Source organism: Oryzias latipes, chromosome 2 (genome assembly GCF_053564925.1).
Source record: "Oryzias latipes strain Hd-rR chromosome 2, Olatipes_Hd-rR_3.1".
In the NCBI taxonomy this organism is placed as follows: Eukaryota; Metazoa; Chordata; class Actinopteri; order Beloniformes; family Adrianichthyidae; genus Oryzias; species Oryzias latipes.
Window position 1 is genome coordinate 22497410 of NC_136238.1, and position 22319 is coordinate 22519728.

The following is a 22319-nucleotide window of genomic DNA, read 5'->3' on the forward strand; positions in this document are numbered from 1 at the left end:
CAAACCTCTTATTAATGAACCTATTAGAGCATTTTTGTAGCTCCAACATTACAGTCATCCTTGCAAGGAAAAAAAACACCAAAATAAATAATTAGTTTATTATCAGATAATGTTAAATTTAATATTAAATAATTTTAGACATCACAACTCTAAAACCTACACAAATCTAAAAAGACACTGTTCCAATGAAACAAGTATCATTGATCTTTTTATATAAACTGGATGTAATATAATATTTATCACACAGTTAAGGCAGAAAGATTATGTAAAAGTTTTTTTTATTGAACAAGTTTTTGTGGAAGAAAATCTTCAAGTCCCGACTGTGTGCCATAACTGCAGATGCCAGGAACACGTGCCAAACATGATCCCATGAGTGTTCATTGACGTGTCCTTATCAGACACTACTGTGTGTTTGTTTCAGTCACCAGTGGAATCAACACTTTCCTTCTCTAGAACCAGAAGAAAAAACTGGAAGAACAAAGTTTCAAGTTGACTTCTTGTCACATTGCACAAGGCAGAAAAAAGGCGAGAGTTCAACCATCAGGTTTAAGCAAAGTTCACCTTTAAACTGTGTCAAAGTCAAATTAAGAAATAGAATACAAATGGTAAATGGCGTATACTTATATAGCACTTTCTACCTTCTTTTGAAGGCCCAAAGTGCTTTACAGTCACAGTCCCATTCACCCAGTCACACACACATTCACACACTGAATCAGTGTTCATGCTCTACACACTCCACTTCATAACAGTTATTGACCTTTGACCTGACCAGTGGAGGTTGTTGGACAATGATTGTCCAGATTGAAGTGGAGCTGCTGGTCCATCACAGTATTTCAGACAAATGGATCAGAGGAAAAACGTTGCTGTTGATGCTTGGATCCAGACTCAGAGACACTGTGAGGATTGTTTCTGCAGGAGCCTTTAGAGTAACATGAACAAACAGATAAACCTATTTACCAAGAGTTGATTGACACACACACAAAAAAAAAAAAACACAAACTGTGCATTGTAATAAGTCGTGTTATTTCCTATTACATGAAACAGTCTCTTTTAGGTTTCTGATAACAGGGGGGAAACTAACACAAAAAGAAAAGGGCTGCGCGTCCAACGTTGAAGATCGATCTACTCTGACTGAGATCAATTTCCAAACTTTAATTCATTTCCGTTTTGATCAGTCAGGAATCAATAAGTAAAAACCTTTAACACACACAATCCTTCCTCTTTCAGCTTCTCCCATCAGAGGTCGCCACAGCGAACAAGTTGCATGGTAAACTTGGCAATGTTTCATGCCGGATGCCCTTCCTGACGCAACCTTCTCAAGCCGGGCTTTGGACTGGCACAGAGGTGGAGAGGGGAACAGGGAGCAGCCCGGAATCGAACCCTGGTTTCATGGACGGAAGCTGCCGCAAACCAGCACGAGCCAAACCGGCTCCCTTTTAACACACACAATAACAGTAATAAATATTTACAAATTCAAATTCCACATACACAACAAAATATTTGTGTAATTTAAAGTGCCTCAGTTAATTATCAACCTCACTCATTTACTTTAATTACATTCTTATTTAAATTCATGCATCAAGTCCAAATTCATTCAATAATTGCTTTAAAATCAAATTATTTAGCGAATAATCACATTCAAAAATAAACTTCCCACTATAAATTGACAAAAGTTACAAAACACACCCACAGAATAAACAAAGTCCTTAATACTAAAAATTCCGACATGCACCTGAAGTACACACAAACACTTGCGAAGTTCACTCTGTTCCCACAACACACACCAAACAAACAAGGAAACAAGTGATCGCGCTATTCTAGCGCTCGGATAAAGTTTCTTCTTATCGGCTGCCTCTTCCACAGATTAACATGGACGACTCAATTGCACACAAGTAAGCAAACAAACTCTACACACAGACTGACAAGGCTCGTGTCTCGCCGGTGCTTTTGCCTGAATGAAGTGTGTGCATCGCCATTGAATGAATGACGCAGCACGCTCAGCTGTTCAGTTCCACGTCACGTGACTCAGTCAGACGCTCGGCCCAACCAACACACACATAAGGGGGCGGAGCTCTGCTCATGTGTTCCTGAATCAGGAAATGAGGAAGTTGAGAGTTTTCCTCCGTGTCAGAGTAGACAGAGCAGGACTTTCTTCTTCTTCACGGTGAGTCTTTGTGTTTTCTGTTGTCTTCTCCACTCATGATGAAGGCTCTCATCTGTGAGGAAGAGAAGCAGCAGAGGAAGAGCTCAGACGGAAGTTTGTCTTTAAGTTGTTCTTCTGTTCAAAAAGAAAATAGTTCTTCCAAAAACCAGCAGCGTAAGGTCACTGCAGGTCACCTAAGAGGGAAAAAGACATGAGGAGCGTGAGTGGTGTTTGTGTGTGTATGCGTGCTGGCGCGTGTGTGTGTGTTGGGGTGGGGGGAGGTTTGACAAGGATGTTCAGAGCTGAACAGTCTGAGTGACAGAGGGGATGATGCACATACAGTTGACAGTTGATTTCTGACAGTGAAGCGTGGAGATTCTGTTACCCTAACAATAATATAATAAAGAACCCACCTGGTCAGCAGCCTCCACGGCTCCCAGGAACGTTAGCTTTCCCAAAGCCATCTGCACAGAAAAAATCAGAACACAAACTACAAAGGACCCCACCACCACCATGAGTGCCTGGCACCCTGCTCCACAACCTGACCTCTGCTCCTTGGAACTTTAAGTGAGGCCTTTTATGGCACACATTATCAACTAACAGTGATTCTAAAACAATTTTATGAGCTTTATGTTCTTCATTCCCTCTCTTTCTACTGGGTCAGCAAATATGTTTAAATCCCAGACCAACCCCTAGAAGATATAATGCATTGTCTAACACAAAAATGTATAAAAAATAGGAAGAAAAAAAATGTAATAATGAGGAAACCTTCAGGAGCCAGGACTAGACCTTTCCATGTGCAGGACACACAGCCTCGTGGTACAGAACATCCCGGAACTTTAAACCATCATTCATTTATTAACTTGACTCTGCAACTTGAGTAATAACAGTATATTTAAAAGTATCAAAAAGTAAATGTAAAAGTAAAGCAGATTATATGATAAACAGAGACAAAGTATAGCACACATTGATCTCACAGCAGAGTGGTCCCCTCTAGTTCCTCATCTTTCTGGTCGGGTTGGCTCTGACCTGACGAGGAGTTGACAGATACAGGGAACACAACAACATCCACAAACAATCAAAATAGATGCACAGATAATAATGGCACTCAGGGAAAAAGAGGCCGTCTTGTATCGTCCAAACACATCATTCATCCAGTCGTCCGAGAAGGAGGTGTTTACTCCCGAATGTTTCTTCATCTAGTTATTCAAGCTCCTAAGGCCATCTAAGGCTTTTGTGAGACGTCTGTCTTTGGCAGTAGATCACAGAGATCACTAATCTTCTTCCTCTTTCGGCTTCTCCCATCAGGGGTCGCCACAGCGAACAAGTCGCATGGTAAACTTGGCAATGTTTTACGCCGGATGCCCTTCCTGACGCAACCTTCTCAAACCGGGCTTGGGACCGGCACAGAGGTAGAGAAGGGAACAGGGAGCAGCCCGGAGTTGAACCCTGGTTTCACGGACGGAGCTGTACAACATCAACAGGACGGTCAAACTGAAACACGTAACGTTATTGGAACTTGGAACTTTAAGTGAGGCCTTTTATGGCATGCATTATCTACTAACAGTGATTCTAAAACAGTTCTATGAGTTTTATGTTCTTCAACGGAAACAACACAAATAGACAATAATACCACACTAAAGCTGTCAGAGATGCGCTGAAGGACAAACTCTGAGTTCTGCTGGATCCTTGTTCTTCAAAAAACAGTTGTTGTCTCTGCTCCACCCTTCCTCTCAGCTCAGATTCAAATGACATTCAAATGTCTTAGAGGCTGTGGAAGCTCCTCAGTGGTTTGATCTCTGCTGAAGAAGGTTGTGAGGCTCTCAGGTCCTCAGTGCTGAACAACTGCATGTTTCCAATCCCCTCAGTACTGAGATCTCCTTCATTTCTGAACTTCTGACATGATTCTGATGGAACAAAGCTGTGAGCTCGTCTCTGATTGGTTCTTCCTCAAACATCATTTCTTCATCATCTGTTCTGTAGTTTCAATCAAATCACCTTCAAAGGGTCTCCTTACAAAGCAGAAGATCACATGACCTCACCTTTCTCCAGCTCTTCTACAGTCACTAAGATCAACAGCCTGTCAATCAGCTTGAAGCTCCGCCCCTCCTCTCACCTGCTGCCAGGTTTCCTGTTGATCCTGTTCTTTGTCTTTAGCTCAGGAAATATCTGATTCTCGGCTTCTTTCTGTTTGGAGATTCTTCTCAGGTCTGCTCCCAGAGCTCTTTATCAAATCACTGAATCCAGAGTAGAGGTAAGATCTTAAGCCCGAGTCAGAACTAAATGACAATCATTACGTTCGGGTCGGTTCGGGCTTCTCTCTCGCTGACTTTTTTAATAATATATATATAATAATATATATATATAAAAAAAAAACCTCCCCTCTCACCCTCCGCGGGTGGTATCTCCTCCAAACTCGGGTCCTCTACCAGAGGCCTGGGAGCTTGAGGGTCCTGCGCAGTATCTTAGCTGTTCCCAGCACTGCGCTTTTCTGGATTGAGAGGTCTGAGGTCTTTCCAGGTATCTGTTATAGCCACTCCTCCAGCTTGGGGGTTACTGCCCCGAATGCTCCAATTACCACAGGCACCACTGTCACCTTCACTTTCCATGCTTTCTCCAGTTCTTCTCTGAGTCCCTGGTATTTCTCCAGTTTCTCATGTTCCTTCTTCCTGATGTTCCCATCGCTTGGCACTGCCACATCCACCACAACGGCTTTCCTCTGTTCTTTATCCACCACTACAATGTCTGGTTGGTTCGCCATTACCATCCTATCAGTCTGGATCTGGAAGTCCCACAGGATCTTTGCCCTCTCATTCTCTACCACCTTGGATGGTGTTTCCCATTTTGACTTTGGGGTTTCCAGTCCATATTCTGCACACATGTTCCTGTATATTATTCCAGCCACTTGATTGTGGCGCTCCATGTATGCTTTCCCTGCCAGCATCTTACACCCTGCAGTTATGTGCTGAATTGTTTCAGGCGCCTCTTTGCACAGCCTACAGCTTGGGTCTTGTCTGGTGTGGTAGAGCTGAGCTTCTATGGCTCTGGTGCTCAGGGCTTGTTCCTGAGCTGCCAGGATGAGCGCTTCAGTGCTGTCCTGTAGGCCAGCCCTTTCTAGCCATTGGTAGGACTTCTTGATATCAGCCACTTCAGTTATGGTCCGGTGGTACATCCCATGCAGGGGTTTGACCTCCCATGAGGATCTGTCCTCCAGCACTGTATCCTCTGTTCTCCATTGCCTGAGACATTCACTGAGCACACTGTCAGTTGGGGCCTTGAGCTTGATGTACTCATGCATCTTGGATGTTTCATCCTGGATAGTGGCTTCTACGCTCACTAATCCTCGGCCTTCTTCCTTGCGGCTAGCATACAGTCTCAGGGTGCTGGATTTGGGATGGAACCCTCCATGCATGGTGAGAATCTTTTGTGTTTTAACATCTTTGTTCTGTATCTCTTCCTTTGGCCATCTTATTATTCCTGCAGGGTATCTGATAACTGGCAGTGCGTAGCTGTCAATTGCCCGGGTCTTATTTTTGCCATTGAGCTGGCTTCTCAGGACTTGCCTTTCTCATTGGAGGTATTTAGCTGTTGCAGCTTTCCTTGTTGCCTGCTCCAGGTTGCCTTTTGCCTGTGGAATTCCAAGGTACTTGTAACTGTCCTCGATGTCTGCTATTGTTCCTTCTGGGAGTGAGACCCCTTCTGTGTGGACTACCTTGCCTCTCTTTGTCACCATCCGGCTGCATTTCTCGAGCCCGAATGACATCCCAATGTCAGGACTGTAGATCCTGGTGGTGTGGATCAGGGAGTCAATGTCACGCTCGCTCTTAGCATATAGCTTGATGTCATCCATGTAGAGGAGGTGACTGATGTTGGCCCCATTTCTGAGTCTGTATCCAGTCAGTCTTGTTGATTATTTGGCTGAGGTGGTTCAGACCTATGTAGAACCGCAGTGGGGACAGAGCATCACCTTGGTATATCCCACATTTGATGGACACTTGTGCAAGTGGCTTCCCATTGGCTTCAAGGGTGGTTTTCCACAGCTTCATCGAGTTTCCTATGAAGGCTCTTAGAGTCCTGTTGATGTTATACAGCTCCAAGCATTCAGTGATCCACGTGTGTGGCATTGAGTCATAGGCCTTCTTGTAATCAATCCAGGCTGTGCACAGGTTGGTGTGTCGTGACTTACATTCTTGAGCGACTGTTCTGTCGACCAGGAGTTGATGTCTGGCTCCTCTGGAGTCTCTACCAATGCCCTTCTGTGTGTTACTCATGAATTGATCCATGTGCCTATTTATCTTGGTTGCAATGATGCCTGACATGAGCTTCCATGTTGTGGAGAGACAGATTATTGGCCGGTAGTTGGATGGGACTGCACCCTTTGAAGGATCCTTCTGGATCAGGATTGTTCTCCCTTCCGTTAGCCATTCGGGGTGAGTCCCATCTCTTAGCAGCTGGTTCATTTGTGCTGCCAGGCGCTCGTGGAGTGCGGTAAGCTTCTTTAGCTAGTAGGCATGTATCATGTCAGGGCCCGGTGCTGTCCAGTTCTTCATACCTGAGACTCTTTCTTGGATGTCTGCCACTGTGATGGTTACTGGATGCTGATTCTGTTTATATATGTGGAGAGTTGAACAGTCGCATAGGATGCTTAAAAGATTTTGTGGATGAGGATGATATTCCCTCAAGAGTTGTCTTAGACACGGTATTAAATAATCATGGACACGTTTTTGTTGAATTTCTTAAAGACTCTAAATGTTGTGTTTTGAATAGGAGGGTAAATCCACAGAATGATGGCTTCACCTCTATATCCTTTAAGGGTAAAGCTGTGGTGGACTATATTGTCACCCCGCACACTGGTTTAAATGAGTGTGTTGAATTTAAAGTTCTCACCCCTTTGGAGCTGGTAAAAAGCACAAGTCTTATCTGATGACAGAAGTCAATTCCCTGATCATTTAGTGCTCTATTTGCGTCTTAAAACCATTGAAACAAATTTTTCAAATGATATGCAAGTTAGTTTATAAAATAAAAAGCCAATCGGAAAACTGCCTGTTAATTTTCTGGAGTCAGAAGTCTGTTGTGAGTCCCTAAGTGAAATTGGTCTTCAGCTGAGGGAAGGTAGACAAACACAGGAAAATCTGAACCATTGTTATGGTTGGATTTGTAATGCTTTATATAAAGAAATGGATAAAAAATAGACCAAAACAGAACTAAAAAAGCAATAAAGGAATATGTAAAAGAAAACAACCTTACTGGAGCAATGAATTGCAGAGTCTATGGGAAAAATTGTGTTTATCAGAGAAAAAGTATTTCAAAGGCAAAGAAATGGTCCTGAAAAAGAGAGCTTCTTTCTGGGTTTAAAAACTGTCAGAGTCATTTTGATAAGAAGTTAAGATTATTTAAAAGATGACCAAACTGGTCGTTTGATGACCAGTTTTTCTGAATATGTGCAAATCCAAAAAACTGCTTGAAGACAGTAGTATAAAAAACTTCTCTGAACTCCCGAAACAAAACGAATCAAGATATTACAATTGAGGAAGTTCTAAAAGTCATTGAGAAAACTAAACTTCATAAAGCTGCTGGTGTGGATGAACTATCAAACGAGTTCTTAGGTGTCCTAAATTGTTAAATACTTTACATTGTCTCTTTAGATTCTGTTTTAAGAATGGCTTTATACCATCAATTTGATAAAAATCGATCATCAAGCCGATTCCAAAATCCCCTCAAGCAGACCCAAGAGTCCCTCTGAATTATAGAGGCATTAGTCTTCTGAGTACCGTGTATAAGGTGTTCTCTAGTATTTTATATAATAGGTTATCTGAATACCTAGAAACAAACGAAGTCCTTGTAGAGGAGCAGAATGGATTCAGGGGAAATAGAGCATGTATTAACAATATTTACGTTTTGTCCTCTGTTGTGAGAGCTAGACTGCAAGAAAGTAGAAGTACATTTGTTTGTTTTGTGGATTTGAAAAAGCATTTGACTTGATAAATAGAGATCTCCTTGAATAGAAATTACTTATGTATGGTATTAATGATAAATTTTATAAAGCAATTAAAGCTCTGTACAAGGCTCCATTAGCCTGTGTGCAGGTGAATGACCTAAAAACAGGATGGTTTTCTACACCATTTGGAGTCAAACAAGGAGATGTTCTTTCCCCAACTCTTTTTGCTATCTATGTTAACGATTTAGCTCAAGAAATTAAGAAAACTAACTTAGGTATTGAAATCAATAATTGGAATTTGAGCATATTACTTTATGCTGATGATATTGTTTTGATAGTTGATGAGGAAATAAAATGACAAGGAATGTTAAATACAATGAATGACTGGTGTAACAAAAAGAGACTCACTATCAAGGGTGATAAAACACAAATAGTTTGTTTTAGAAAGCCTTTTGTACCTCAAAGTAATTTTCTGTTTTATGTTGGTAAAAATACTCTTATGTATACTGATACTTCTTAAAATCTTGGTTTTTCTTTTTCATACAAATATGATGTTCACAGAAGGAAAGCAGCTGTTATCAGATTCTGCTGGGAGGGCACTTGGTGCTGTGATGAATCAGATGAAGGTCTGTCTGGAGTTGAGTTTTGACACGTTTAGTAAATTGTATGATGCCATGGTGGGATCTGTGTTATTTTATGCTGCTGGAGTCTGGGGTTATGAAGACACTTCTGAGTGTGTGAAGGTCCAGAACAGAGCAATTAAATACTTCCTGGTGTACACAGGTTCACCACAAAAGCTGCCATAGAGGGGACAAACAAACAAAGAGCAGAAGTCCTCAGATTATGGAACCGGCTGGTGACTTTACCTGCAGAGAGACTTGCACATAACATATTTGACTGGGATAGAGCTCATATTTGTCCCTGGTGTAGTGATGTATTCAACATTCTGTTCTCTGTGAACCTACAATCATTATTATTTAACTGTTTGAAATGTAAGATAGATAATGTTAAGGAAACTTTAGTTGGTTATTATGAAAAAGACTGGAAAATGAAACTGCTTCAAAAACCAAAATTACAAACTTATTTGCAAATTAAGGACAGATTTTCTGCTGAGCCATATGTTATGTACAACTTAAAAAGAGGACAAGTATCCTCATGTGCTCAACTTAGAGCAGGAGTGCTCCCCCTACCGGTGGAAGTAGGGAACTTTTAAGGTGTTCCTGAGGAGGAAAGACTGTGAGGTCTGTGAGCTGCAAGTAGTGGAGGATGAATTTCATTTTTTGATTTATTGTCCTTTGTACGAAAAACACAGACTTTGTATGTATGAGGTAATAGAAAAGAAATGTCCTGATTTGTTTTGGTTACCTGAAGATAAAATTTTACGCTGGATTTTTGAAAATGAAATGTTTTGTTTGGAAAATTTTGTGTCAAAGGCACGGACAATAAGAATGGACACTTTGTATTCTGTGAGACTCTGACTAGGAGGGTTATTGGATTTTTGTGATGGGCATGTTTCTATATGTTTTATGTATTTTGTTTTTCAGTGTCACATAAGCCCGTGTGGGCTGGGCACATTAGTGCATGACACTTAAATAAATCAAATCAATCAATCTAAATGAAGAGGGTTTCCTCTGCAGGTGAAGATGGAAAGTGTGTGTTAGCTGATGTGAATCCAGCAGCATGAATCAGTGTGAGGACACACAGGAGGGAGTCCCTCCCTCTAAAAGCAGAGATGGTAACCATGACAACCAGAGCAAAGCTCAGAGGTGAGATGAACATCTCTAACTGTCCATGATCTTCTACAGTCACTGACATCAACAATCTGTCAATCAGCCTGAAGCTCTGCCCTTCCTCTCACCTGCTGCCAGGTGGTGTCAGGTTTTCTGTTGATCCTGTTCTGTCTTTAGATCAGGAAATATCTGATTCTCAGCTTCTTTCTGTTTGGAGATTCTCAGTTCTGCTCCCAGAACTCTTCATCAAGCGCTGAATCCAGAGCTGATCAGCCTGAAGCTCTCTGCTCGTTTCTGCATCTCAGTCAGAGGAAGAATTCATGTCTTTCTTTCTTTTCTCCTCATTCTTTGATTTCTTCCTGTTTTTCTTGATGCTTCATGTTTCCTGAAGTGTAGAAACAGGAAGTTTGTTGTTTCTTTGTCAAAGTGACTGAATGGAAATGTTGCTGCTGCAGCTCCATGTCTCCACCTGGTGGAGGAAGAGCAGAAGTGCAGCAGCTGATGGCAGCTTCCTCTGCCTCCCACTGCTGTCTGACTGCAGTCACCTGAACCTGAGAGGAAACACAAGAGAAGAGCCAATCAGTGGAGGAGCAGCTGATCTGTTGGTGAAGGAGGATCAGAGCTGATGATGAGGAGGGTTTCCTCTGCAGGTGAAGGTGGAAGGTGTGTGTGAGCTGATGTGGATCCAGAGAATCCAGCAGCATGGATCAGTGGGAGGACACACAGGAAGGAGCCCCTCCCTCTAAAAGCAGAGGTGGTAACCATGACAACCAGAGAAAAGGTCATAGGTGAGATGAACATCTCCAACTGTCCATGATCTTCTCCATGTCAGAGCTCAGGAATCACACCAACAACCTTCTCTCTTCACAGGAACCAACCTGGATCTGGATCCAGCTGGAGGTCCAACAGGAGTGACATATCAAAGGATTTACCAATAAACTTCAAAGGCATCCATTTAGGAGTGGAGCAGTAAGTATTTTTCAGAGTTAAAGGAGACTGGATTCTAGTTCAGATGATCAACAGTTTTCAAATGATGAACATCTCCAACTGTCCATGATCTTCTCCATGTCAGAGCTCAGCACTCACACAAACAACTTTCATTCTTCACAGGAACCAACCTGGACCTGGATCTGGATCCAGTTGGGGGTCCAACAGGAGTGACATGTCAAAGGATTTACCAATAAACTTCAAGGACATCCATTCAGGACTGAAACAGTGAGTGTTTGTCAGAGTTTTTGGAGGCTGGATTCTAGTTCAGATGATCAACAGTTTTCAGATGAAGGACTTGAGGTCTGGTTCAGTTCTGGATCTCTCTGATCAGACTCACTTGGAGCATCATGTGTGTGATGAGATCTTTTCAGTTGAGTCTTCTGAGAGTCTCTGAGAGACATCAGAGATGTTGGAGAAGAAAACATGTTGACTGCTGACTCTGACTGACAGCAGCTCCAGTCTAATGAGAAGAATCACTGCAGACTCCTAGGATTCAGATTTTCATGCTTTCCAAACATCACATTGTTCTAGTTTGACTTTCTGCTATCAAAATTTCTGCATTTCTACATGGAGAATTGGAATCAGCTTTTCTAGAAAAAAGTCTGGATTGACTGACAGAAAATGCTGAAACCTTTTCCCTCTGTAGCCAGTTAACTAGAATCCACCAGACTCTAGTTAAAGCTAGTTATAAAGGGCCAAAGTTCGTCTCAGAGGAAGTGCTAATGATGACAAGCAACATTAAGATGCAGAAAGTGTATATATGTATTCATATTTGATTTACAACAAAAAATAAACAAGCAAAAAACATAAATCAGTTCACTGCAGTGAATCTGCTGTCCATCCTCCAATAATGTTCATGAATCCAGTCCAAGAAGTTCAGTGTAAGCAGAGTTCATCGGATAATCCATCATATCCACATATGGGGGTGTAGGTGTAGATGCTTCCTACCGCCCAGTCCAATGTTTCCCACTTGCAAAGGCCTGAATTCAGGGCCGAACAGCCTCCATCCTCGGTGGAACCTGGCCTGCACAGAACCAGCAATAACTAACTTCTTTGTAATGGAAGAGGACATTAAAGTAAAACACAAATTCCAGCAAATAAACAACTAAAGTTCAAAAAGAGTACTCCAAATCAAACATAACCAATAAATTCAAACCAATAAAGAGTGAATCAAATCCCAAACATCAGTGACAACACGTCAGCATTTCAAAACCACTGCGTGCACAGAACAACAAAACACACATAACCCGTTCAACAAGACGAACTCAGCTAACGCCAGCATCAGCTGATCTGCCTGGGCACACAACCGAGAGTGTTTATTAAGAATGACTCCCCAATATATACAAAACACTCACCAGTTCCCACGTTACTCATTCACATAGCGCTTCTCATCACCCGCCCGCGTCTCATGCTGGCAGTGACAGCCCCCTTCGTCTGACTTCCGTCAACAAAACTGAGTGCGCATGCTCCTTTATAAAGCCTAGTGCGATAATCGCACAAACTCTCGCGAGAGCTTTATGTCATATGGGCGAAGCTGCAAAGCAGTCAGGGTTACACCTCCAACTGTAAACTGTTGATCCAAACATGTCATGTTATTCCAGACTAAACAGCTCAGTCTGTGTTCATGTCAAAGTCCATCAGCTGTTCATGAAGAAGCAGATCCTCCAACACTCTGATGGTTTTGTGTTTACAGAGGTCAACAGGTCACACAGAGACTCCAGTCTGCAGCCTCCAGCTGTGGATCCATGAAGAGTGACCGGTCCAAATGGAATTCTCCAGAATTCAGAACTGAACCAGGACCTTCAGACTCACAGTAAGAAGCAGTTTCTAGTGAACAAAGCAGAGTTCAGCTCTCAGCAGGAACAACAATGTTCTCATCAAGAACATCAGCTGATCCATCCAGGAAGGTCAACCATCTGCTGTGAGCGCTTTAGGTCTGAGACGAAAGAAAAGAGTTGGACAACTCTTGAGGACACAAAGCTCAGTCTGTGAGCATGAAGCAAACAGCTGAACTTTTCTCTGAGCTCAGTCCAGACATGAGCTCCAAACACAGCTAACGTATCATTTAGACCAGGGGTGTCAAACATACGGCCTGCGGGCCGTTTCCGGCCCGCAAGATGTTTCTATCAGGCCCAGTCATGAAGAGTAAAAATAATAAGGATGTTTAAAAAAGAAAGCACGTTTCTAGTCCATTCCTGTGGCGAGTTATGATTTTTTAAAGACATAACTGAAATGTGCAATTCCGCCACTAGGGGGAGTAATGGAAAAGCAAAACAGGTGAAACAGCACATCTTTGGACGTTCCAAAAGGCAAGGCAAGGCAAGATTTTTTGTATAGCACAATTCGTACACAAAGTAATTCAAGGTGCTTCACAAAACAGAAAAATGCATTAAAATCACAATACATCATAGAAATAATCAACGTAAAATTTACTTTAAAAGAAAAGAAAAAAAAAATTGAAAATTGATTTAAAAATAAAGGAAGGAAAGAAAACAAACGTGCAGATAGGACCTTTCAGTCATATACACGGCTAAACAGAAATGTTTTAAGTCTAGATTTGAACATGAACACAGAAGAGGCCTGTCTTACGACTTCAGGGAGGCTCTTCCAGATTTTAGCTGCAGAATATTGAAACGCTGATTCCCCTTGTTTAGTTCTGACTTTGGGAATCAACTGGAGGCCGGCCCCTGAGGTCCTCAGGGTACGAGATGGTTCATATGGCACTAACATGTCAGAGATGTACTTTGGTGCTCGGCCAAGGAGAGACTTGTACACAAGCAGAGCTGCTTTGAAGTCTATTCTTTGAGGTACAGGGAGCCAGTGCAAAGACCTGAGCACAGGACTAGTGTGATCATACTTCCTGGTTCTGGTCAGGACTCGAGCAGCAGCATTCTGGATGTACTGAAGCTGTTTTACAGCTCGTTTGGAGAGGCCGGTGAGCAGGCCGTTACAGTAGTCTAACCTACTGGAGACAAATGCATGAATAAGTATCTCCAGGTCTGGCTTTGACACTATGTTTTTGATTTTGGCAATGTTTTTCAGATGGTAAAATGCCGCTGATGTTACTGACTTGATATGGCTGTTAAAGTTCAGGTCAGAGTCCATGATTACCCCTAGATTTCTGACTTGATTTGAGGGTTTAAGAGACAGAGAATGAAGGTAGCTGCTGAGACTTTCTCTTTGTTTCTGTGTCCAAAAATAATAACTTCGGTCTTGTTTGAGTTTAGCTGGAGAAAGTTGTTCTGCATCCACGCGCTGATCTGTTGGAGGCAGTGGCTGAGTGAATCCACTGGCCCATATTCATCTGTTGTCAGTGACACATAGATCTGAGTATCATCTGCATAGTTGTGATGAGATATGTTATTACTGCTTATTAACTGCCCTAGTGGCAGCATGTAGAGGTTGAACAGAAGGGGTCCCAGGAGCGATCCCTGGGGCACACCACAAGTCAAGGCCATGTAGTTTGAGACACAACTCCCAATTTCAACAAATTATTTCCTGTCTTTTAGATAAGACTTGAGCCAACTTAGGGCAGATCCAGAGATGCCAACCCAGTCTTGGAGTCTGTGCAAAAGGATCCCATGATCAACAGTATCAAAGGCAGCACTCAGGTCTAGCAGGATTAAGACAGTGACTTTGCCATCATCAGTGTTCAGGCGGATGTCGTTGGTTACCTTGATAAGAGCAGTTTCTGTGCTATGATGGGGTCTAAAACCTGACTGGAAAACATCAAATGAATTGTTTAATAAGAGAAAATCAGTGAGCTGTTGGTAGACAACTTTTTCAAGGACTTTTCCTAAAAATGGCAGATTAGAGATAGGTCTGTAATTATTCAGTACAGTGGGATCAAGACCGCTTTTCTTCAGGAGAGGTTTAATGACTGCAGTTTTTAAGGCCTCTGGAAATATTCCAGATTGAAGAGACATGTTAACTATTTGAGTAATTGATGGCAACACACTGCTCAGGACAGACTTTAGAAATCTAGTGGGTAACACATCAAGGCAGCATGTAGACGAGCTCAGACGGGTGATGGTCTCTTGGACAGTTTGGTCAGTGACAGGTACAAAGTGAGTCAGCTTAGAGTGAGTAGGTGGCCGTTCGATAGTTATATGTGTTGTGGAGTTGATGGGTTTTTTAATGCCCTGAACCTTGTCATTAAAAAATACAGCAAACTCATTACATTTAAGTGTGCAAACCAGTTCTATTGGTAGCTGGGTTGGAGGGTTAGTTAATCTGTTTACTGTTGTGAACAGGACACGAGAGTTGCTGCTGCAACTTCCAAAGATTTCAGAGAAGTACCTTTCCCTTGTTCTGCATAAGATCTGGTTGTAAGCATACAACTCCCCCTTATAGATTTCATAATGAACCTGGAGTTTTGACTTGCGCCACTTTCGCTCAGCTCTGCGGCACTGTTGTTTCTGTGCCCTGACTAGATCATCGTTCCTCCAGGGAGATTTCTGTCTATGTTTTCTCAATTTAACCTTCATAGGGGCAATGGCATCCAGAACATTCAAGATGCTAGAAGTAACAGAATTCAGCATTTCATCAACATTGGCACCAGAGGCGTTTTCAGGGTTTATCATTTCTACAAACTGTGCCCTTGTGCTCTCATTTCTCAAAAGCGAAACCTAACAGCTCTGTGTCTGGGTAAGATGTAGTTTCGTTCTGCGCGAGCCTCATTGCTGTTATGTTGCAATAAGAATGATGAGTAGTGTCACCATAATGACCAAAATGTTGTCAAAAAGGAAAAAGGTTGAAGTGGAGCGCTGAGCTTTCCAGGAAAATAAATGTTTTATTTTTTTCACGGAACTGACTGCAAAACCTGCATGCTTGTTATGTCATCAAAAGGTGCTCAAAGAATATAACTTTCAGCACCACAATAAGACTCGTCACAAAGAAAAGTTTCACCGTTTGCAGTTAAGAAAAGAGAAGATTTACCAACTATTAGCTGGACTGAAGAACAACCGTCTGCATTTACTGCAGCGTAATGTCAGTGATGGAGCATTGATAGACACCTGATTGCAAACAAGTTGGAGCAAACATTCTAAACATTTTTGGATGATGATCTTATTGAAAAATGCTGACGGCTGCAGAAGTCTTGTGCCCCAAAAAGCAGTTGACCTTTGCTAGCATAAGTCTGTCAAGGATTACGATTGCAGATACAACATCTCTGAGGAGAGTTGGGTGCCAAATGAAGGAATCCAGTCATTGATGAAAGCACAGATACAGATATTGCACAACTGTGCATATTTATTAGAGGTGTTGAAGAGACGTCATAGCGGAGTTTCTTGAGTTGATGGACACAACAACAGCTGATGACATAGTCAGCTCTCTAGTTACTGTGCTGGACGATGTTGGAGTGAACTGGTCACGTGATGTCAGTCTGGTCACTGATGGCGCCCCATCAAAATCAGGAAAAAGTGAGGTGTTGCCACAAAATTCATGCAGGAAACCAGGAAAAGACTCTTGGACATTTCATTGTGATTTGCACACTGGAACGACAGTAAATGTGTTGCTGCACAGGATCGATACGAAGCCCATCGAGACGACTGTTGTTGGGAATTTGGGCTATACAAATAAAATTGAATTGATCTGAATCCTGATATTGATGGTCTGGTGAAGTTTCAGGAGAGAAAGGAGGTTAACTCCAAATTCTTATGTTCACAAATGTTTGCAAGTGTAGCACTTGTGTCAAACTTAACCAGCAAAAGCTACACAAAGTTACTATATTCTATTTACGAAGAGAAGAAAAACAACCATCCATCCATCCATCTTCCTCCGCTTATCCGGGACCGGGTCGCGGGGGCAGCAGACTGAGCAGAGATGCCCAGACTTCCCTCACCCCAGCCACTTCCTCCAGCTCCTCTGGGGGGACCCCGAGGCGTTCCCAGGCCAGCCGAGAGACGTAGTCTCTCCAGCGTGTCCTGGGTCTTCCCCGGGGCCTCCGCCCAGTGGGACATGCCCGGAACACCTCTCCAGGGAGGCGTCCAGGGGGCATCCGGACTAGATGCCCGAGCCACCTCAGCTGGCTCCTTTCGATGTGGAGGAGAAGCGGTTCTACTCCGAGCTCCCTGCGGGTGGCCGAGCTTCTCACCCTATCTCTAAGGGAGCGCCCAGCCACCCTACGGAGGAAGCTCATTTCAGCCGCTTGTATTCGGGACCTCCGAAACAACAATGTGTTTAAATAACAGAGGGCAGGTTTATTCCATTACCTTTCACAACACAAAATAGAACAACATAAACAATAATTTCTTCAGAAAACTGAATTTCTTTTACAAAATAAATCAGCTTTATAAGAAATAGTATAAAATAAATTTTCCTTTGTCTCGTTCATGCACTCAATTTGTTCTCTACCCGGGTAGGATAAGTGAATGTGTATGGGAATGTTCCTTATCTCTTGTCCTGTCAGGTTGGGTTCAATCCTGTTGATGGGAATCAGTAACAGCTGGCCACACTGTACTTCAATCTCCAACAGGATACTCTCGTTCTACGCCTGGCCCACCATCGACCGCCAACGAAGAATTGTAGTACGAGATATAATTGAGGGTCATCAAAACAATTCTGCACATAGTACAGAATAAATCAGACACATTATAATCTATATTTTAAGTGAGATCTCATCTTTCAATTAACTCAATATCTTTTCCCTGGAATTTGGAAATTGTTTTTATGGTTTTCTCTTTTTTTTTTAGTAGTTCACCAAAACCAATTTACAAACAAAAAATTCAGGAATCCTTTTAACAAGTATTTACTATTAGTAAAAGGAATTTCCCTTTGCACAAATCTGAAAAAATAACTGTATGAATTAAGTGTTAACAAATACAATTATTATAACCATGGTTTAATACAATTCTTTTTAAACAATGAATACTTCAACCACCATTTCAATTAACTTGTCAAAAATACATATTCACGCATATTTATACCAGGAAGAAATCAGATAAAGTAAACATTTATAACACAGAACAAAATTTAACATTTTTTACATACTCCGAATTGTTTTGTTCCCCCTTTTAAGAATTTAATTTAAAACATAACCGTCAACTCCATTTTACAACTCTTTCCTGCTCACCGGAGTTTCCAAGAATTCTTAAACACGACACGTTCACAACGTAGCCGCTCTGAAAATGTTCGTTCGGCACACAATGTAACCGATCTCAAAAAACAAAAGGTAGCTTCTTTTGATTCTTCAACTTATTTTTCTTCTTCTCTCTATAACACTACCGATCTTTTTCTGCTGGTCACGCAGCTCCTTCTCTGCCTCGTGCTTGCAAGAAAAGAACACACAGACACAAGATGGCACCCTCCACAGAGCCCTGCATGGTATGCCTGGAGGTCCAAACCATCTCTAGCGCAAATGAAAAATTAACCCTTTAAAAACCTGTAGGAAAAATAAATCCTTTTTTATAAGTGGGCTACACAAGTTTAATTTTTCATTGATTTGCACATTTACATTCTAGGCAGGTGTTTCATTTATTTCCGTGGCCCCTCTTGAATGAATGAATGAACTTTATTAATCCCAACAAGGGGAAACTCTTGAGTTTATAAACGGGATTGCTTCAGTGTCAGATGTAAAATATTCAGTCTGTGACTATTGAATAAACAAATTTTTTTAATTGAAATGCATTTTATTTGAGATCCATTGGCCTCTGTGAATTAATGTGTACAGTAATAACAAATGATTTGTCTACTGTGTTGGTTGATGCATTTTTTCCAACAAAGTAAAAAAAAAAAAAAAAAAAGCTGTTTTTTTGCCTTTATGTTATGGTCCGGCCCACTTGGGATCAGACGCCTTGAATGTGGCCCCCGAACCAAAATGAGTTCGACAGCCCTGATTTAGACCTTCAGATGGACTAGATCTGCTCTGGTTTCAACCTGGAAACACATTTGCTCACATTCAGCACAGTCTGGATCACATAACTTATCTGAGTCTGAAGATCAGAGAGGATCTGCTTTATGATCAGCGTTAGTCTGGAACTTCCCACTGAAGGCTTTGATTGTTGTTCACTAACGTTTCTCCTTAGTGTCCACAGAGAGAAGAAGAGGAGCGGACCCCAGTCTGCAGAAAGACCCAGAGCTGGTGAGTCAGAGCCTGATCATCTGCTGATGGATTCTTCTGGAAACATGTGGAACACTCATGAAGGAGCTTTCTTCTCTGCTCTTTCAGCAGATGTTGGTCTGCAGGAGAGTTTTGGAGAACATCAGATCAGTCTGAAGAGCAGAAGTGAACATGTGGCTGAAGGAACTGAAGAAGCAGGAAGAGAAACGCTCCTCAACAGGGTCTACACTGAGCTCTACATCACAGAGAAACTGAGACCAGAGGGTCACACCCAACATGAGGTGATGCAGCTGGAGACAACCACCAAGACCAACCAGCTCCATGACACTGCAATCAAGAACCCAGACATCTTCAAAGTCCTCCCTGACCAACACAGATCCATCAGAGTGGTTCTGACCAGCGGAGTTGCTGGAGCTGGAAAAAGCTTCTCAGTGCAGAAGTTCACTCTGGACTGGGCCGAGGGCTTGGAGAACCAAGACATCAGTGCTGTGGTTCCTCTGTCCTTCAGGGAGATGAACTTGATCAGAGATGAGCAGCACAGTCTTCTCACTCTGATCCAGCTGTTCCATCCAACACTCCAGAAGATCCCAGCAGAACAGCTGTCTGTCTGCAAACTTCTGTTCATCTTTGATGGTCTGGATGAAAGCAGACTTTCTCTGGACTTCAACAACAGTCCGCTGGTGTCTGATGTCACACACAAGTCCTCAGTCAACGTGCTGCTCACTAACCTCATCCAGGGACGTCTGCTGCCCTCAGCTCTGGTCTGGATCACTTCCAGACCTGCAGCAGCCAATCAGATCCCTCCTTCATGTGTGGACAGACTGACAGAAGTACGAGGCTTCAATGATGCTCAGAAGGAGGAGTACTTCAGGAGGAGGTTCCCAGATGAAGAGCTGTCCAGCAGAATCATCTCCCACATCAAGGGCTCCATGTCCCTCTACATCATGTGTGAAGTTCCAGTCTTCTGCTGGATCACTGCTGTGGTTCTGGAGAACCTGCTGACCACAGAGCAGAGAGGAGAGCTGCCCACCACCCTGACTGACATGTACTCCCACTTCCTGATGGTCCAGACAAAGAGGAAGAAGAACAAGTACCAGCAGGAACATCAGACAAGTCCACAAGAGCTGACAGAGACTGACAGGGAAGTTCTTCTGAAGCTGGGGAGGCTGGCATTTGAACATCTGGAGAAAGGAAACATCATGTTCTACCAAGAAGACCTGCAGCAGTGTGGTCTGGATGTCACAGAGGCCTCAGTGTACTCTGGAGTTTGTACTGAGATCTTCAGAAGAGAGTGTGGGATCTTCCAGAAACCGGTCTACAGCTTTGTTCATCTGAGCGTTCAGGAGTTTCTGGCTGCAGTCTACATGTTCCACTGTTACTCCAACAGGAAGGTAAAGGTCATTGAGAACTTCCTGAAGAAGAAAATGGAGAACCCATCCCTGGATGAGTTTTTGAGTAGAGTCATGAAGAAATCCCTGCAGAGTAAAACTGGACACCTGGACCTGCTGGTTCGCTTCCTTCATGGTCTCTTTGTGGAGTCCAACCAGAGACTCTTAGGAGGCCTGCTGGGTCAGAGAGAGAAGAATCCAGAAACCATCCAGAGAGCCATCAACAACCTGAAGGAGATCAACAGTAAAGGAGTCTCACCTGACAGAAGCATCAACATCTATCACTGTCTGATGGAGATGAAGGACCTCTCAGTTTATCAGGAGATCCAAGAGTTCCTGAAGTCAGAGAACAAATCAGAGAAGAAACTCTCAGAGATCCACTGTTCAGCTCTGGCCTACACTCTGCAGATGTCAGAGGAGGTTCTGGATGAGCTGGACCTCAACCAGTACAAGACATCAGATGAGGGTAAACGGAGACTGATCCCAGCTATGAGGAACTGCAGAAAGTTCAGGTGAGTCCAGAAGTGATTGTGATGATGAATCAGATCAGTGTTCAGATTGATTTACAAAGAATGAAAGGTTTGAAAATGATAAGAAATAAAAACATGAAAAAAGAAAATCAGTTTGTTTTTCACACTCAAATGATCTTTTTTTTCCCTGGAAACAAGTCCTGCACAAGCATTTCTCCACACATTATTTTACCATACATGGTCACTTGGTAGATATTTCAATATTTCAGTACTTCAGAGTAAATATGGGATAACCTATTGACATTTTATTCCAAAATGAAGCTCTGATGAATATAGAAATGTCCAAATGGAACTTCATCACATCCTGAACTCATCATATGATCACCTGTTTCTGTCTTTGTTTTTCTTCACAGACTTTCAGAACGATGTGGACTCTCAGAGACTTACTGTGAAATTGTGGCCTCAGCTCTGAAGTCCAACCTGTCCCACCTGACAGAATTGGATCTGAGCAACAACAGCCTGAAGGATTCATCCGTGAAGGTTATGTGTTCTGGACTGGAGAGTCCAAACTGCGGACTGCAGACTCTGAGGTCAGAACATTTTTTTTTTATTTGAAATGGTTTATTTCAAGCAATCAAATAGAAGTTATACACAAAAGCAATATAAACATCAGTTATACATTCATACGGTAACTAATCAAACTTAGGATAATTTGACATATTTAATTAACATTGAAGCTGCTGGTTGGTTCATTTCTACATTTGTAGTTCTTCACTGAAGCTGAAAGGTTTGGTTTCAAAGATTTTCTGGATTTTTGAGAAATTGAACATCTTTGATTCTTGGAAGAGTCTACAGTGGAAGAAAACGGTTGCTTAGATTTTCTTTAGAACAAAGATGTTTCCATGGCAACAAAAGGTTCAGCTGTTGAAACATTTGACAGATTTATGAGTATTTAGAGTCAGAAAACAAACAAGAACTCAAACTAATGACAGTCATCCTGATCAATACTGACAAATGCTTTTAATCTCTACATCCATACTGGTGAAATTCCAGCTGAATGGACATCTGCAATGCTGTCTTGTTAATAAACAGCTGACTCACCATCTTGAGATTCATAAAATATTATCTGCAGTACAGTCTGGCTTCCGTTCCGGTCATGGTTGTATCACTGCAGTGTTTAAAGTTGTTGATGATATTGGCTCTGCTTTGGACTCCAAATAGTATTGTGCTGCATTCATTGATCTAGCTAAAGCTTTGATTTGGTAAACCATTCTATTTTATTGAACAGACTTGGCAACATGGGTATTTCCAACCAGTCTCTAATATGATTCACTAACTATTTGTCTGACAGAATGCAGCAGGCAAATATATATTTTTTTAATATTCTCAGCCTCTCTGTATCTCTTAAAGTGTGCCACAGGGGTCTGTTCATGGCCCTACTCTCTTCTCTATTTAAATTAATGACATCCCAAGGGCTGTTAGTAAAGGTACTGTACACTTATATGCTGATGACACTGTTTTGTATGCTTCTGGTCCGTCTCCAGAAACAGTCCATCATTCACTGCAACGAGGCTTATTGGATATACAAAAGGCCTTTACAA

At 42.2% G+C, this 22319-nt stretch overlaps 1 protein-coding gene across 16 annotated transcripts in view; it reads left to right on the forward strand.

Annotated features, from left to right (window-relative positions):
• The first annotated feature begins 2053 nt into the window (after positions 1-2053).
• The window catches only part of LOC110014287 (NACHT, LRR and PYD domains-containing protein 3), a 30859-nt gene continuing 10593 nt past the window's right edge, over positions 2054-22319 (forward strand). Inside the window, exons 1-10 of one of the 16 annotated variants that reach the window (XM_078934760.1) lie at positions 2063-2164; positions 3452-3674; positions 9719-9847; positions 10462-10599; positions 10682-10780; positions 10922-11026; positions 12495-12614; positions 18826-18881; positions 18969-20760; positions 21132-21308. In XM_078934760.1, coding sequence (XP_078790886.1) covers positions 10514-10599; positions 10682-10780; positions 10922-11026; positions 12495-12614; positions 18826-18881; positions 18969-20760; positions 21132-21308 — 2435 coding nt within the window. In that variant the 5' untranslated portion in view covers positions 2063-2164; positions 3452-3674; positions 9719-9847; positions 10462-10513. Of the gene's footprint in view, positions 2165-3451; positions 3675-5658; positions 9848-10461; positions 10600-10681; positions 10781-10921; positions 11027-12494; positions 12615-18825; positions 18882-18968; positions 20761-21131; positions 21309-22319 lie in introns of those variants that run through there. The other 15 variants (XM_078934770.1, XM_078934767.1, XM_078934773.1 and 12 more) reach the window with 15 other exon arrangements.